Source organism: Gigantopelta aegis, chromosome 8 (assembly GCF_016097555.1).
Source record: "Gigantopelta aegis isolate Gae_Host chromosome 8, Gae_host_genome, whole genome shotgun sequence".
Lineage (NCBI taxonomy): Eukaryota > Metazoa > Mollusca > Gastropoda > Neomphalida > Peltospiridae > Gigantopelta > Gigantopelta aegis.
In genome coordinates this window covers 72,289,372-72,305,155 of record NC_054706.1, presented here as the reverse complement: position 1 = coordinate 72,305,155, position 15,784 = coordinate 72,289,372, and the positions used below count along the sequence as shown (strand labels likewise).

The window sequence follows — 15,784 nt, the reverse complement described above, 5'->3', positions numbered from 1 at the left end:
CGTATGAAAAAAAATATTTTAAGAAAGAAAATGGAATATAACCTAGTACAAATATTAGAACTATCAGAAACACGTTTAATATACAGCCACTAATATTTTATGCAGAAAAATATATTGATATGTAATAATTACAATCGTTATAAAGTCTCCGTTAGTCGATAACATCTTAAAAATTGCAGTAAACTCAGGAATGTCCCTTTAATAATGGGACGGGATATAGCCGGGAGGTAAAGCACTCGCCTGATGCTCGAGGGTCGATCGCCGTCAGTGGCCAGGCCCATTTCTCATTCTATCCAGTGCTCTACAAGTGGTGTATCAAAAACCATGGTAAGTAGCCTACTATCATGTCTGTGTGATAGTAAATGCAAAATAAACCCTTCCTTGTAATCGAAAAAGAGTAGCCCACGGAGTGGTTGCAGTTGTTTTAATATTGATAAAACAAACTGTCTTACGTCATCTTTTATAACACTATTACAGGTAGCAAGTTAATACATTTTTATGCGACTTCTAGGTCTGGTTAAATTATAAAAATATTTTTTAAGATTGAAGATTTAACTGTAGAAAATATTTAAGTTGATTTATCATCTTTTTAAAGTTAAAGTTTACGGTTAAAGTTAAAATTTCTCTTATTCAACGTACCACTAGTACTAGATCACATTGATTTTATTAATCATCGGCTTTTGGAGTCACACCCCAGAAAGTAAGGTAACATCTTACAGTAAAGGCGTATTTGAAGTTATATTTGATTGGTTCTGTGAGCAGTAGATACGCACGTGTTTACACAACTGTTGATAATACTACATTTATTACAAGGTCTCATGTACATGTACTTTCTTTCAAACAAAATATACACACACCCAACAGATATGTCGTGTAAATAAATCGAGAATGAACTTAACAGGTTTATTGGAACAGAAGATTACTTTTTGTGTGTATAACGGGCGTATAAGCGAGGAGAATAACACCCTTATTAAACGAAACTCATATACTGAATGTCATTTTTGTTTTCTCAGCAAATATACCCTAATTTATATTCAGAACATGGATGTGCTTGAAAACATTGAACCATAGCAATTGCTACAATACCAGCGACTGCGAAGGCCTGAACAAACCTAATATATGATTGTTAATATCAGAAAAACGTACGTGTTCAAGAACAAACACGTTGTTAAGTATACCCCCCCCCCCCAAAAAAAAAAAAAAAACAACAAAAAAACAACGTCACAATGTTTTATTCTCACAATGCAATGCAAAAATACTTGCAAAGGTAATGTGATGTTGCTTAGAAAGATTTGTGAATTAGACCCCAAGTCAGCAGAGGACGACAAGAAACAACTGAAATAAGAAAGACGGGGAGAGGCAAATAGAGAGAGAGAGAGAGAGAGAGAGAGAGAGAGAGAGAGAGAGAGAGAGAGAGAGAGAGAGTCAAAGGAACCTTTAGGCAAAGTCGTAATTATTTCCGTGATCCCCTATCAGGGGCGCACCCTTAGGAGGACCGCCCCTCCCTTAGAAGATCCTTAACACGATGTTTGATCCATTGTGCACCTCCTGTAGGACTGCCACTCCCAAGACTAGCTTAGAAACCCGCAGTTAAGAGTCAAGTGGAATATGTAGAGCTGTGATGGCACGTACTCGTGGATCACTGTAAAAAACCCTGATGCCATCAGGTGTTCGCGAAAGGTGAGCATATCCTGCCCCAGGTATTCGTCATGAGCACAACCTACTGCCATCAAGTCCAATGCATAATATTTTCTTTAAAAATATCAAAAGGCATGTACAAGGTCAACATGGGGTATTGCATCATCATATCGTGAAATGGCCTCCGGGTGTCTAGTACGATAAAACTAACATCGCGGTGACGGAACCAGCATCAAAACCATAAGGGGTCACATCCAGGCTGTGAAGCTGGCGGATGGGAAAGGGTGGGTATTAGTATTAAATACTGCGGGTTTTTTTTTAAACAGGCAGGGGCGGATGTACGCCTACCATGGTTCAATGGAGGAGGCGGAATGCTTAAAAGAGGCACCTACTAACAGTATAGAGAATTCTCTAAGAATGTTAGTAGCATGTATTATTTACATGGTAATCTTCCACAAAAATATCAAGCTGACCATTGTAAACATGTTCCCCACTAAAAACTAATAAATGCACTATGTTTAGCTGCTAAATATTGGATTTTGGAGTGGTGCGCATATCCAGCACCCTAGAGGGCAGGTCTTACGTTTAAATTAATGCATTCAATTGAACCGAACTGAATTAACCTCGCTAATATTTCTTGTACAGTTTCATTAATATGCATTAGCTTAGCCAGGATGGAGAATGAGGGCCATGGACGGTTCTGATAAACCAAATCAAACAAATATATAATACTTACCACAAAGCTACTGATAATATATATATCCACTCAAAACTCGCTGAAAACATTGCAACAGAACAGAGGTGAGCTGTCATCAGTAGGTAGTATTGGATATAAAAATTTATATTTATACAAATGTAATTAAATATGATTATTAAATGACAAATGGCGATTCTGTTCGCACATTTCTGAAGTTAAAACAGTCAGAAGAATGTACGTAGTATCGCGTTGACAGCAATAAGCATATTAATTAAAACGTCATAGCATTGTTGACGTCATAACAAAGGACTGTTAAAAATTTTCAGGAAATATTTCCGGCCATTTTCGTAACTTAAAGTTTGTTAAAATGTGTTTTGTTTATCGACACCACCAGAGCACATTGATTAATTAATTATCGGCTATTGGATATCAAACATTTGGTAATTCTGACACGTAGTCATCAGTGGAAACCCGCTACATGTTCCTACTGCAGCAAGGGATCTTGTATATTATTTGATTTTTTCCATATTTCGCACTTTGACCAGTTGTGATGCACGGGTTAGAACGAGAAAAACCCCATTCCATAGAGTTGGTACGATAATTAACGGAACATGTCAAAATGCTGTGGGGGTTTTCTTCTGCTCCCATGCCTCTTGGTCATCATTATTAAGTGTTTTAATAACACAAATTTAAAAAAGAACCTGTAAATAAAATTATTTGGATATATTTTTCAGTCGTTCAAATACGTTAATAGTTATATATTGTCCTGTCACGTCACAAAAAATATGAATATTTTGGTTATTATGCAACTTTGAGACTGTCGCTTAAGTGAAGGTATTTTAAAGATGCAAAATATCGGGGTTTATATGCATTATTTAACAATTTAGAATAGACATGAATTTTCTTACGGTCGACAGCATTTGGCTACACTCGATATACATCACCCTCAAAAATGTATTCGTCTCCACTAAGCGGACTATTTAATGGATTTCGTCTACATGTGATAATATTAATAAACATTTAGGGACCCCTGTGACACCCCCTTGGATTCGCGCCTGCCTTGGATGTTATAACCCTGATCAAACATATCTACCAGAACGATATATCAGTATTTAAAATCGGCATATGGTAAGCATGCCCTAAGGTATCTCAGAAGTTGCAAAATATAAACAGTAAAGGCAGGAGCAGAAGGAATATTATTGGAAAGCTGAAGTCACCCCTTTTATTAAACAGCTTGTATGAAGGCCAACGTCGTTCTGAATCTCTATGAAACAGATTTTATACTTTCTGTAGTTTCCTTTATTTTTAACTTCAGTGGGTGAATCAACAGAAGGTAAATACAGGATTGCGAATAGCATGGCTTTTGATACATGATGTGAAGCACTGGTTGAAAGAGAAAATAAAACAAACTTTCCCTGCTCCCACACGAACCATATGGATCACCAGTATGTGATCTATTCATAACATTAAGAGTGTTCAAACCAAGATTACTAACTATACTAGTTATTGACAAACATAATTACACATTGTAGCAGATGAAGTTTATTTTCACATACCATAAATATGTTATAAGCTAAATAATAATAATAATTTTTTTAATGTTTTAAAAATAATAAACTTATGCATCATTTTACTAAAAAAAAAAACGAAACATTGTTTTTTTCCATAAGGAAACAACATGATTCTGATAGAATACCCTAACAGAATACTTGTTTTCCCCATTAGAAAACACATGATTCTGGTACAATACCTAACAGAATACTGGTTTTTCCATAAGGAAACAACATGATTGTGATAGAATACCTAACAGAATACTGGTTTTCCCATTAGGAAACACATGATTCTGGTACAATACCTAACAGAATACAAACATATCTGAACAAGTCTTAATAAACATAAATACGAAGCACCCGAAAACCAAAACTAGAAACAGTACTGATTGCACTTGTAAGGAGGGAAAATGTACCACATTATGTATATTTTAAATTAAACATACTCCAGTCTGATTTTAATTTTCTAATTTGTATGATGCTGCAGGGGGAAAGTTTAAAACAAGTCACTCCGACCGAAAAGCAATAGTCATTAGCTGAACATGAGCACATGTAAGTGCTACATCACTGTTTGTGTGGGTTAAGTCTGTGCGAGTCGGGGGTGTTTAGCTGCTAGGCCGTTTTTGAAATGACGATTTCCTGTCCAAGAAAAGTTTCAATTTGAAAGGAAATACCAGATGTTGCAAGCATGGCAAGATCATCAAGAGGATTCAGAGCTCACCCTGCCCATTGCCAATTGCTCCTGTTGTTCACACAAAGTGGCTAAAAGATTTTGTATTTGGCTAATAAATCTTGTTAAAACTAACATTTAATCATTCTCAAGGAAACTCTACATATCTGAAAATTAGCTAAAATAACACAATTCTTCCCAGAATACAAACCCAATTCTTCCCAGTGAGAGTACTGTCATTGCTCAAGTCACACCAGTTTGGTATCCAGAATGACAGGGTGCTAACCTTGTTATTGAGTTTGAATGTTAAGCAAGAGGTCTTAATATACAATTTCCCATAACAGTATAGTACACAATGCAGCCCCATGGGAATGAGAACTGGAGGGGAGAGATGATCCCTAATGTGGTTGGTGGGTCACAGCCTCTAGAGGGAATACAAGCCATGTTTTTCATCTTTATTTCTATGGAGTTGGACAAAAAAACCCCATATATTTTCATCCTCAAGTGGGGGTGGGGGTAGCATGTGCTGCACAAAATAATTTATCAAAAGTCTTGTACTTGAGTCAAAGGCCAAGATTAGTTTCAGAAGTGAAATTCTGCTATTAAAACATATCTAGTGATTAACACACTGCTGAAGCACGTTGGCAGTGAGACCGAGTTGAAGCAAATTAGAATTCTTTATAGCCTGACATCATACACATGAAGTATATTAGCTATTTATCAAATTAGCATTGGTTATTTCCCTTTGCCTAGAGCTCTGAAATGTTGGTAGTAGCTGACTGTTACATCATGCATTAGTTCTTGTGTGCACTCGGGCAACTCTCCTACACATTTGGCTGGGGATCCAGCAAAAATAGTGAAAGGGGGCACAACTGTTTCAGGGGGGAGAACTGTGTTGTCTGCTACAGCAGAACACTCCTTCAATACTGAGCGACGACCCTGAAAATAAAACAAAAAATAAAATACAATGATATGCATAAACAAAGTTCTGTACAGTTTCTTTGCCTCATATATAAATGTTTGTATCATTATATTAGTGTATAACTGTTCATGTGAGGTGGAAAATACACACACAACAAATCAAATATAAAACTTCAAAACACCCTATCTAATATTAAAAATATAACATTAAGATGTCACGGTTACCTAGTCCCAAAAGTTGTTCATTACTTAGCAACTACTGTTTAAAGCTTTAGAACTGTGTATTTGAAACTTGCATGGAAAATTGTGAGACAATACTAAACTAAATATTCCATGCTATCTTTCTAGTAAAAAAACCCTAAAAATTATATAAAACAGTGGACATAAAAGCTGACAACAGACTTTGAAAATCTGTGGTAAACACTTTCACAACAACTGAAAATTCATATTCTGTTATCTAGAGCATTTAGAGGTGAGCAAGAATTGTGGTTTGACACTTGACTTACAATGATACAGTTTTTGCCTATATGAACATATGATCCAACTTGGGCAGCATTGACAATGGAATCTTCCTCTATCATCACGTGATCCCCAATGTGAAGAGGAAAAAATGCCACTCTGAAGAAAAGAAATAATAATCTGACATACACATGGATGGACAGATCAAACTCAAAATAAAATGATAATACCTGAAGCTATAAATTAATAATTATATTAAATGCAATATTTGTTAATGAATGAATTTTACAATTACTATAAATGTGCTTTTATTCTGCCACATTTTAAGAATAAAAGAATGCTTTATTTAACTTACACCTTGTGTATGTAACAACAATTTAAAGATTGAAAATGCAGTTGTACCCCTTGCTGAACTTCTTAAACGCTGGTCGGATGACAGATCTGTTGCTGACTATACAGTATCTTCCAATTCTAATGTTTGCTAAATCTCCTCGTATCATACAGTCAGTCATTATTATTGTCTGAAATACAAAAAAAAATATTTTTCATTCAGCGAGTTTACCATGCACAGGTGTATGTTCAGCTACATGTCAGAACATGATCACATGCATACATGTACAACTGAAAGAAAGAAATGTTTTATTTAACAACTCACTCAACACATTTTATTTACGGTTATAATGGCGTCAGACATATGGTTAAAGGCATATTGTCACAGACTACTGACCTATTTAATGGTCTAACAAAGTATTAGCTAAACAAACATAATTTGATTTGTCCCTAAATGTACTTTATTCAACCATCTTCATAACCACCATACTCCATTTATTTAATGACATTTTGTAAAAATAATTTAATTATGGCAATGGTCCATAATTCAAAAACTAAAATTGCCGAGAGGGTTGACATGGATTTCACTCCATCATGGTTCAGTTAAGGTGATGCAATAGCTAGATTTGGTTTCCACCAATAATATAATGTGATTTTTAATTATCCATTTTTAGAAATAAGGTCCTTAAATCTGTGACAGTATGCCTTTAAGGACTACAACAGATATCGAGAGAGGAAACCTGCTGTCGGCACTTCATGGGCTACTCTTTTCGATTAGCAGCAAGGGATCTTTTATAAGCACCATCCCACAGACAGGGTAGTACATACCACAGCCTTTGATATACCAGTCATGGTACACTGGCTGTACAACTGAGTTCAAAACTGTAATTATTTCTAATTATCTACATGTATCCATGTTTGTGTATGGTCCATATGTATATACATGTACATATATGTTTGTATGTTATTCTACAGTGTTACATATCATCTTCAAAGAAATCAAGACTAGCTGAGTAACAGTACATACAAATAGGTAATATATTCATTTAAAATTACTAACATACATTTGTACATGTAAAATGACTTATATTACAAAATCAGTATAAATCCAGGTGCATACTTAATTTATATGGGTTGTAATTATATTTATATGTAATTAATATATAATGTATATATTATTACTTAATAAAATATGAATGCAAGATTCCTGCTAAATTTTTGCCATCTATTTATTAAAACAAGCACATTAATTAAATTTGATTTTATTACCTTTTTTTGTTGTTGTAATAAATAAAAAAGGGCCCTGAAAATAGTGAAAATATCCCCGAAGTGTTTAATCCACCATACTTTGGCAACTTTCTCAGAAAAACACTAAATTACCTCAAGATTACATTCTGAACCTTCATTTGAAGACGTCTTCATCTAAGGGGAACTACATACATCACATACATGTATAACTTGTTCACCATCCCTCCCATGACACTACTTCAAGGAGAATGATGTTTAGCTTCCCTTATATGGTATCAATATATGGTAATATCTTAAATGGCTCCCCATAAACTAAGTTAGGAGAGAAATTAATCACTCCACTGTAATTTTGTTTTCATGGCCAGGTTTCTCAAAGGTCAGCATACCAATAAATGTATATCTATGTGTATACAAATAAAAATTTACACATAAAACTACAATGTAATAAGTAAACAAATCTGCATTGATCATGTCTATTGTGTACCATACCTTTCCATTAATAATAATGTTTTGACTTCCACATAGGACACTCTGCCTGCTCACTTTATTACCAGAAGCCTGAAATAAAGCCAAACTCAGTACATATTATTGTATGTACAGGTTTACATACATCAGTGACGTAGAAAGGTGCCATGTCCCCTTGCCCCCCAGCCCGCTTCCTACGCCAGTGTCAATGTATGTGCACAATAAGTATTTTTAATGCAAATTTACACCACATATACCATACATGTATGTAATATGTTCTCTAAGCTAATGTATTGAATGATCAGTGCTACTGCTAGCAGTGGCCCGAGTACTCTGCCATTCGAGGGCTAGGACATTTTATGGTTACGATTGCCAGGGTTTCTAGATTATGGAAACCCCACTCCCATGGATAGTGATATTCAATGTTGGGCTAGTAAATTACTATTCCCATGCCCGACGGCTGGTGAAATATTTTGGTCAAATGTTGCAGTTACGTCTATTTTGTAAATATGAATATCCTACACCGCACCCCTACCCCCAATGTTACTGTTTTTAAGCTATATCTCTCTCTTTAGGTGACATATCCAAGTTTTTTTTATTATTTAGTAAAACTGTATTAACTTAAAGTAAAGTAGGCCTAGTGAATTTTTAATCGTGGCTAGTACATTTTTAAAATCACTGATCCCATGGTTAGTGGATTTTATAAAAATTCTAGAAGCTCTGGATCACCGTCTCAATAAGAAATTACTCTGCTCTAGATTCCCACTCTAATACAACAAAAATTTTAAGTTTGATGCTAAATACCTTTACACTGATAATTTTCAATTCAAGTTGACGTTCTCTGATAACCAAAATTTTGCTTACTCACCACTAAGGAAGAAACCTGTCAACAGCACCTACATATTGAACCAGGAACATTATTGAAAGGGGGTGCTCTCCAGGTTCTTCAAGTAGTGCGTGTATTAGTGGTTACTATGTAAAATATTTGTTATCGACAAAACTCAAAAATGATCAAAGTAAAGGTATTTAGCGTCAAACTTAGAATTGTTGTTGTATTAGAGTGGGTATCTTTGTTTACTGTGTTGTAGCCACCATACGGTGCTTTCACTACAGAGTAATCTCTGACTGAGAGAGCAATCATAACCATACTAATGTCTGTCTAGCTCTCAAACAGCATAGTATCCTAAACTATCGAATTCCACCCCCCATCGAACTCCGCACTCTTTTTAATCAAACTGCACAAGCACGAACTTTAATACCACTGCATCAACTAACCAAGCCTCGATCGATCAACATTGAAAATGAGGGTAAAAAAAGCTGAAAAAAAGAAAAAGATCTCCCTTGTACAGTACTGGTGATTCTATTATTGCATACAGGAACCATATCCAAAGGTTATAATATACTAAAACCTTTATAAATGAAAAGACTAGATCTGACATATCGATAATGACTGTCATCTGCATGAGTTTTGTCTATATTTAGTAACAAGTCACATGACTGACACTCTTAGTGGGGGGGGGGGGGGTATGAAAGACTGTTTGTGTCAGATTGACAATTGTTATTGAGAAACAACAGTAGTAGATTTTTTACCGTTTGTAGAAAAAAGCTTTTTCTTTTTTCATTCAACTACAAAAGTTGTTAGCACAAGAAAACCATTTTTCAATATTCATGAAAATTTATGGACTACTTGAAAAGCTGTTAAGAGTGGCATGACTGTTTAAAAAGCATCTTTAAAAAAATCAAATTCTAAAACAAACTCTAAAGAATAAAAAAGCAAGGGGAACTTTTTAATCTTGAATACAGTGGTGTTGGTCGACAATCAATGTTCACCAAACATGTGTATATGTTCATAATTCATTTATATTTGCTTCAAAAAGCCTTCATTGACAATCTGTTGTAGTGTTGTTCCCTCAGTTTTATGATGGGTGTGGTCTTTCATACATTCCGCATTTGTGACGTTCATATGGGAAAGATTTCGATGGTGTTAAAAAATTACAAATATTCACTTCATGGTGGGAATTCTACATTCATTGACAACAAAGGTAAGTAATTACAAAATTATTATTATTATTTTACTTTGATTTCGATGAGGTAAACAATGATGTCATTAAATTTATCCTGTTGTTGTATTAAACATGCCCAGTAGCGTTTTCCTGAAAATGGGATGGAATTCGATAGGTCCAGGATACTTCATTACTTCAATAATACGTAACTTGGGCTATCCTAGCACTAGCAATGTCTTTTCGGAAAAATATTCGCCCAGTCCCCCCCTCCCCTAACCCCTAACCCTAACTAAAAATAATAATGGAGGGGACCGGGCGGATATTATACCATAACCTACTTTCTGGTTACATCACGTCTTGAAACTGTGTGTATTTGAGACATTACACAGGATCGTCAAACAATTTAAAATGACAGCACACTCGCCGAATCGGCAATGGATAAAAGGTGGTAAATTTCACACACGTCCTAAAATACTGCACTAAAATTATGATAACAAAGTCTTACAGTTTCAATAAAGTCTGAATGTGGGTAAAACATATCTTGCAACTCCATGATTTTGCTCTCTTTTCATTCCCCAAAAATGACACCCGGAAAAACAGCTAAAAAACAATCAATGATCGGCCATGTTTATTGTCATTTACAGTCATCCCTCCTTTTTGAACGCACTGATTATTTTCTCCAAGAGAAAACGATCGAGTCCATAATAATGATGTCGCTGATGATGCTACTACTCTTTCTGTGTTTATGTCCAAATAAAGTTCAAACTGGGACTGAGATGTAACTTTAGACAGAGTTACCTACATTTACCAATTAACAGCAAGAGTTAGCAATTTATATGTTCCTTAATTACCATTACAGAAGAAAGAAACGTAAGCGTTTGATAGTACAGGGGCATTGGTAGTTACGGTATTATAACGGAAACTGTTAACATCTACATCAAAGTCAGCGCTACTTTATCGTATCTAGGTTGTTAGTCTGGATATGGGGTCCACGCGTACATAATGAGACTAGAGATGCAGTTAGTTAATTTGGACTGGAATGATATAACTTACATAAACAACTATAGTACTGTCGGAAATAGAATAAAAATTATTTTCGTCGATTATTTCTAACATATTAAACAGACAAGTAAATATTTTGTAAATATCTATTTAATGATAGTCTACCTAATTTAGCATTTACTTGTTTGGGCTCTCATTGATGTGCAAGGTGGTGTTTACTCTTGAAATAAAAATAAAAATAACAGTAAACAGGTGATGTGTGACCTTTATTGGAACAGACTATAACACATTTTGATGGATATGTGTCAATTTCATTTACCCTTAAACAAACTTTTAATTTAAAACTGCAAGATAATTGATTATTTTGAATTGCAGCATTAATTATTAATTATGACCAGCATATTTAGTAAATATGAATTCAAAATATACAGTAGAAATTTATACAATCTTGCAAGCACTTAAAGGTGCTTGTGACGTAACATGCTCTTATCTTTTCGCCTGTGGCTATGTCCATTGTGTTGGGGGGCTAGTGCAACTTGGTACGTAATACCTCCGCGCGACTGCGCCTCCTAATACACACCCAGATCAGGTGTGGAGGCCATGTGGAGAGTGGTTACGTAATACCTCCGCGCGACCATGGTATCTCTAGCGAACTGGCGACGACCAGTCTAGGCTTATAAGAAAATATACCGTCTTGATCACTGTGGAAATATACACATCATAAGATTCGGTCCCGCGTACTGTCTCCGGACCAGTCTGGGAATTTTATAATAAATAGCTAGGATTTTAGATATATCAGGGAGAAACATTGGAAGTATCCAGGGGAACGGACGTTGTCCAACTGAACGAACTATATTAGTTCAGACCGGACTTGGTAACTATATATTTCTGCTCTGTTGTATAACTTTGATGTGATTGATGTGACTTTAAATATTCTGATACTGTATTATACCAATATTCTTTATACAGTGTCTCCGGTAATCTGACGAAGTAAATTGTAGGCTTCACTGTTCTAATATTTTTATACGAGTATTTGGTAAGATAAAGCTTAGCCGGTCATCCTAGAGGACCTAGGTAAACTGTAGGTTATTGTCTTTATTGTCATATGTACCAGTATTAATTCTGTATTACAAGGTTACTGAATGAGTATTTAAGGGTTAATTAAAAAATTAACCAGTTAGGAATAGAGTTGTAATTCCTTTATTAATTAAGTTCCCCTGGCAGCGTTTCTCAATTATCACACGTGTGTGTGTGTTGTATCACGGTGAAGTGATTAGAATATTGTGTAAACTAGACACCTAGTGATTAACTAATTAAGTGATTAGCTCTGGGTTGTTATTATATTGTTGTTGTTAATGGACTACTTGGGCAAGTACATTTGTAAGCGTTAGAGTTAATACAGATTCCAAAGTGTATTGTGTTTTGTTGTGTTTTCTAGTGAACTAAACGTTCTACATATATATATATTTATATCAGATCTTATCTCTGATCACTCCTAGAGCCGGGCCACTCGGGTAGTAGCCTGCCCGATACAGAGAGATCTAATAGATATACAGTTAGGAGAGATATTTGGATAATCGTGTTTTATTCAGTTACGGGTATTATCAGGATCCCCGTGACAGTGCTATATCAAAAGTTATATGTGAGCATCTGTTTGTGATAAAGATTCTCCAATAAAAATGTATTTTCTACTAGTAGATAAAATCATTTCCTATAATCATTTATGGGCATATAGTTAAAGGTGTAGTCTTTAAATGTTAAAGCAAAATTTAATAAAAACATGATTTGCAATAGCTGTCATTATGCAACTTATGAGATAGCACCTTTAATACCGGAAAATAGATCACGAACTCAAAATGTTTCTTGACAGTTTTGCTCAAAAGTTACTTATAAATGTCTACAAATATTTTGTTTTGGCGAGGAATAGGGGTAAACCATCATCAGAAAGGGTCCCTCACATATTGTAACAGCAATGAAATTGACATATGTTGACCAAACTTTGTTATAGTCTGTTCCAATAAAGTGCACAAATCATCTGTTTACCGACATATTTCTTTTAATTTCAAGAGTAAACACCACCTTGTGCATCAATGAGAGCTAAAACAAGTAAATGCTAAATTAGGTAGACTATAATTAAATAGATATTTACAAAATATTTACTTGTCTGTTTAATATTTAAGAAATAATCGACGAAAATAATTTTTATTCTATTTCCGACAGCACTATAGCTCATAGTGTCCTGTAGCCTGACCAGTTCATACGTTGGGACAGGGCTAGATATTACTATTTGTAGTCGATTGTTAATTTTTGACAACCAAATGGTTTCCTACACACATTTTAAAAAATCTGATGCTAAAGGTATTTAGTTTGAACCTTTCGATTTTACACATTATCTTATGAATTAAAACCTGTTTGTGGCTATATTATATATATCTGTTCAGAACCACTCCAAACAAATTACAATGTATATGTTGGTGACACAATATGTCATAATAAAATGTACCATGTAACATGTTGCTATAGATTGAAGATGGTGATTAAAATTTAATTTTAAAAGAAAAAAGAACTGTTAGTGGCTAGTATAAAAAGTTTTGTTTCATTCACGACACCACTAGAACACATTTATTAATTAATCATCGGCTATTGGATGTAAAACATTTGGTAATTTTTATTCGTAATAATCACAGGAAACCCGCTACATTTTTCCGAACGACACTACTGGAGCACATTGATTAATTAATCATCAGCTATTGGTAATTCTGACTCTTAGTCATTAGACGAAACCCACTACATTTTTCCTAATGCAGCAAGGGATCTTTTATATGCACTTTCCCACAGACAGGAAAGCACATACCACGGCCTTTGTCCAGTTGTGGTGCAATGGTCGGAACGAAAAAAAACCCAACCCAATCAGCTGAATGGTGACTAGTATAAATGCTATGAGAAGAATTACAACTTAGCTATATATATGTATATATATATGTGTGTGTGTGTGTGTGTGTTAGGTACAGTTTTTTGTTTAACGACACAACTATAGCATATTGATTTATTAATCATCGGCTATTGGATGTCAAACATATGGTCATTTTCATAGTGAGGAAACCCGCTACATTTTTGTTTCATTTATATGCACCGTCCCACAGACAGGATAGCACATACCACGGCCTTTGATATACCAGTCGTGGTGCACTGGCTGTGACGATAATGGGCCCACCGACGGGGATTGATCCCAGAGCGACCGCGCATCAAGCGAACGTTTTACCACTGGGCTACGTCCCGCCCCGTGTTAGGTAGAATGAAGTGGCATGAATTCATGAACCATCGTAAATTGACTTTAAATTTACCAAATATAAAAACCATATTAATCAGAGGCGGATCCATGATTTTGTAAAGGGGATAGAGTTACACAATTCCCCCAAAAGGGCAAGCAAAGTTTACCGAAAGGAGCAAGATCTGTAAGGGTGTTTGAAAGTAAAGTTTGTTTTATTTAACGACGCCACTAGAGCACATTGATTTTTTTTCTTATCATCGGCTATTAGACGTCAAACATATGGTCATTCTGACACTATTTTTTAGAGGAAACCCGCTGTCGCCACATAGTCTACTCTTTTACGACAGGCAACAAGGGATCTTTTATTTGCCCTTCCCACAGGCAGGATAGCACAAACCATGGCCTTTGTTGAACCAGTTATGGATCACTGGTCGGTGCAGGTGGTTTACACATACCCATTGAGCCTTGCGGAGCACTCATTCAGGGTTTGGAGTCGGTATCTGGATTAAAAAACCCATGCTTCGACTGGGATCCGAACCCAGTACGTAGGCCTACCAGCCTGTAGACCGATGACCTAACCACGACGCAACCGAGGCCGGTATATGGGTGTTTGAAGACCGTATGCTATTAAACATTTTAAAAATTAAAATGCTCAGAGAGGCGTTTTTCAGAAAACAAACAAAAACAACAATAATGAAAAAAGAAAGAAAGAAAAAAAGAATGAAAGAAAGAAAGAACCCCCACTTCATTAAAAAAGGACACTTCAGACAAGAGAGTAGATGTCCTGGGACCCCGGTGGACCCCCCCCCCCCCCACCCCACCCCACTTCATCAGCAATGTACATTAGCAGGGCCGTAGCTAGCGGGTGGGTGTGGGTGCAATTGCCACACACACACCCAAACAAAACAAAACAAAACAACAAAAAACAAAAAACAAACTGAACCCCCAAACCCAACAAAAACAAAAACAAAAAAACAACAACAACCAACAAACATTAATTCCGGTAAAAAATAGTTTAAAATTCTCTTCTTGACCGTTTGAGGAGTTTTAGATGTGCTCGTTGGTTCCGAGAATTCATCCCCTCCCCCCCAAAATTAAAAAAAAAAAAAAAAAAATCCTAGATACACCTATACACCTAGTCCCTATATTGTAGTCGTAAAACCCAAGTACCTTTAATAATAATATAAATAGTAGTGTTCTGTTCTAATCCTTTGTAAATAATAATAACTATAGCATTTTTTTCAATACCAAGATTTTTTTCTTTATTAATATAGAGAACACAAAACAAAACGGTACATTTTCGTCCTCAAGTGTGTGTGTGTATGTGTGTGTGTCTGTGTGTGTGTGTGAACCCACCCCACCGGTTTACGGGCCTGTAAAACTATATTTAATGATTGGGTGTTTATTATAATATTTGTGGACACGCAGTCTTGTCCTACGTAGAATTTCACTATGTAATATTTACCTCCCTTTACTTTTGCCACGTATATTCGTAATGCGCATGTTTAAAAGTGGAAACAACTTCCGGAA

At 35.5% G+C, this 15,784-nt stretch overlaps 1 protein-coding gene across 1 annotated transcript; it reads right to left on the bottom strand.

The window, feature by feature from the left end:
- Positions 1-1,216: 1,216 nt before the first annotated feature.
- Positions 1,217-10,619, bottom strand: LOC121378693 (dynactin subunit 5-like). Its single transcript, XM_041506977.1, has 5 exons — positions 10,487-10,619; positions 8,003-8,071; positions 6,338-6,456; positions 5,983-6,094; positions 1,217-5,494 (listed from the first exon to the last, which is right to left on the bottom strand). The coding sequence occupies exons 1-5, from the start codon at positions 10,532-10,534 to the stop codon at positions 5,291-5,293; spliced, it is 552 nt and encodes a 183-aa protein (XP_041362911.1). The 5' UTR covers positions 10,535-10,619; the 3' UTR covers positions 1,217-5,290.
- Between the last annotated feature and the right edge of the window lie 5,165 nt (positions 10,620-15,784).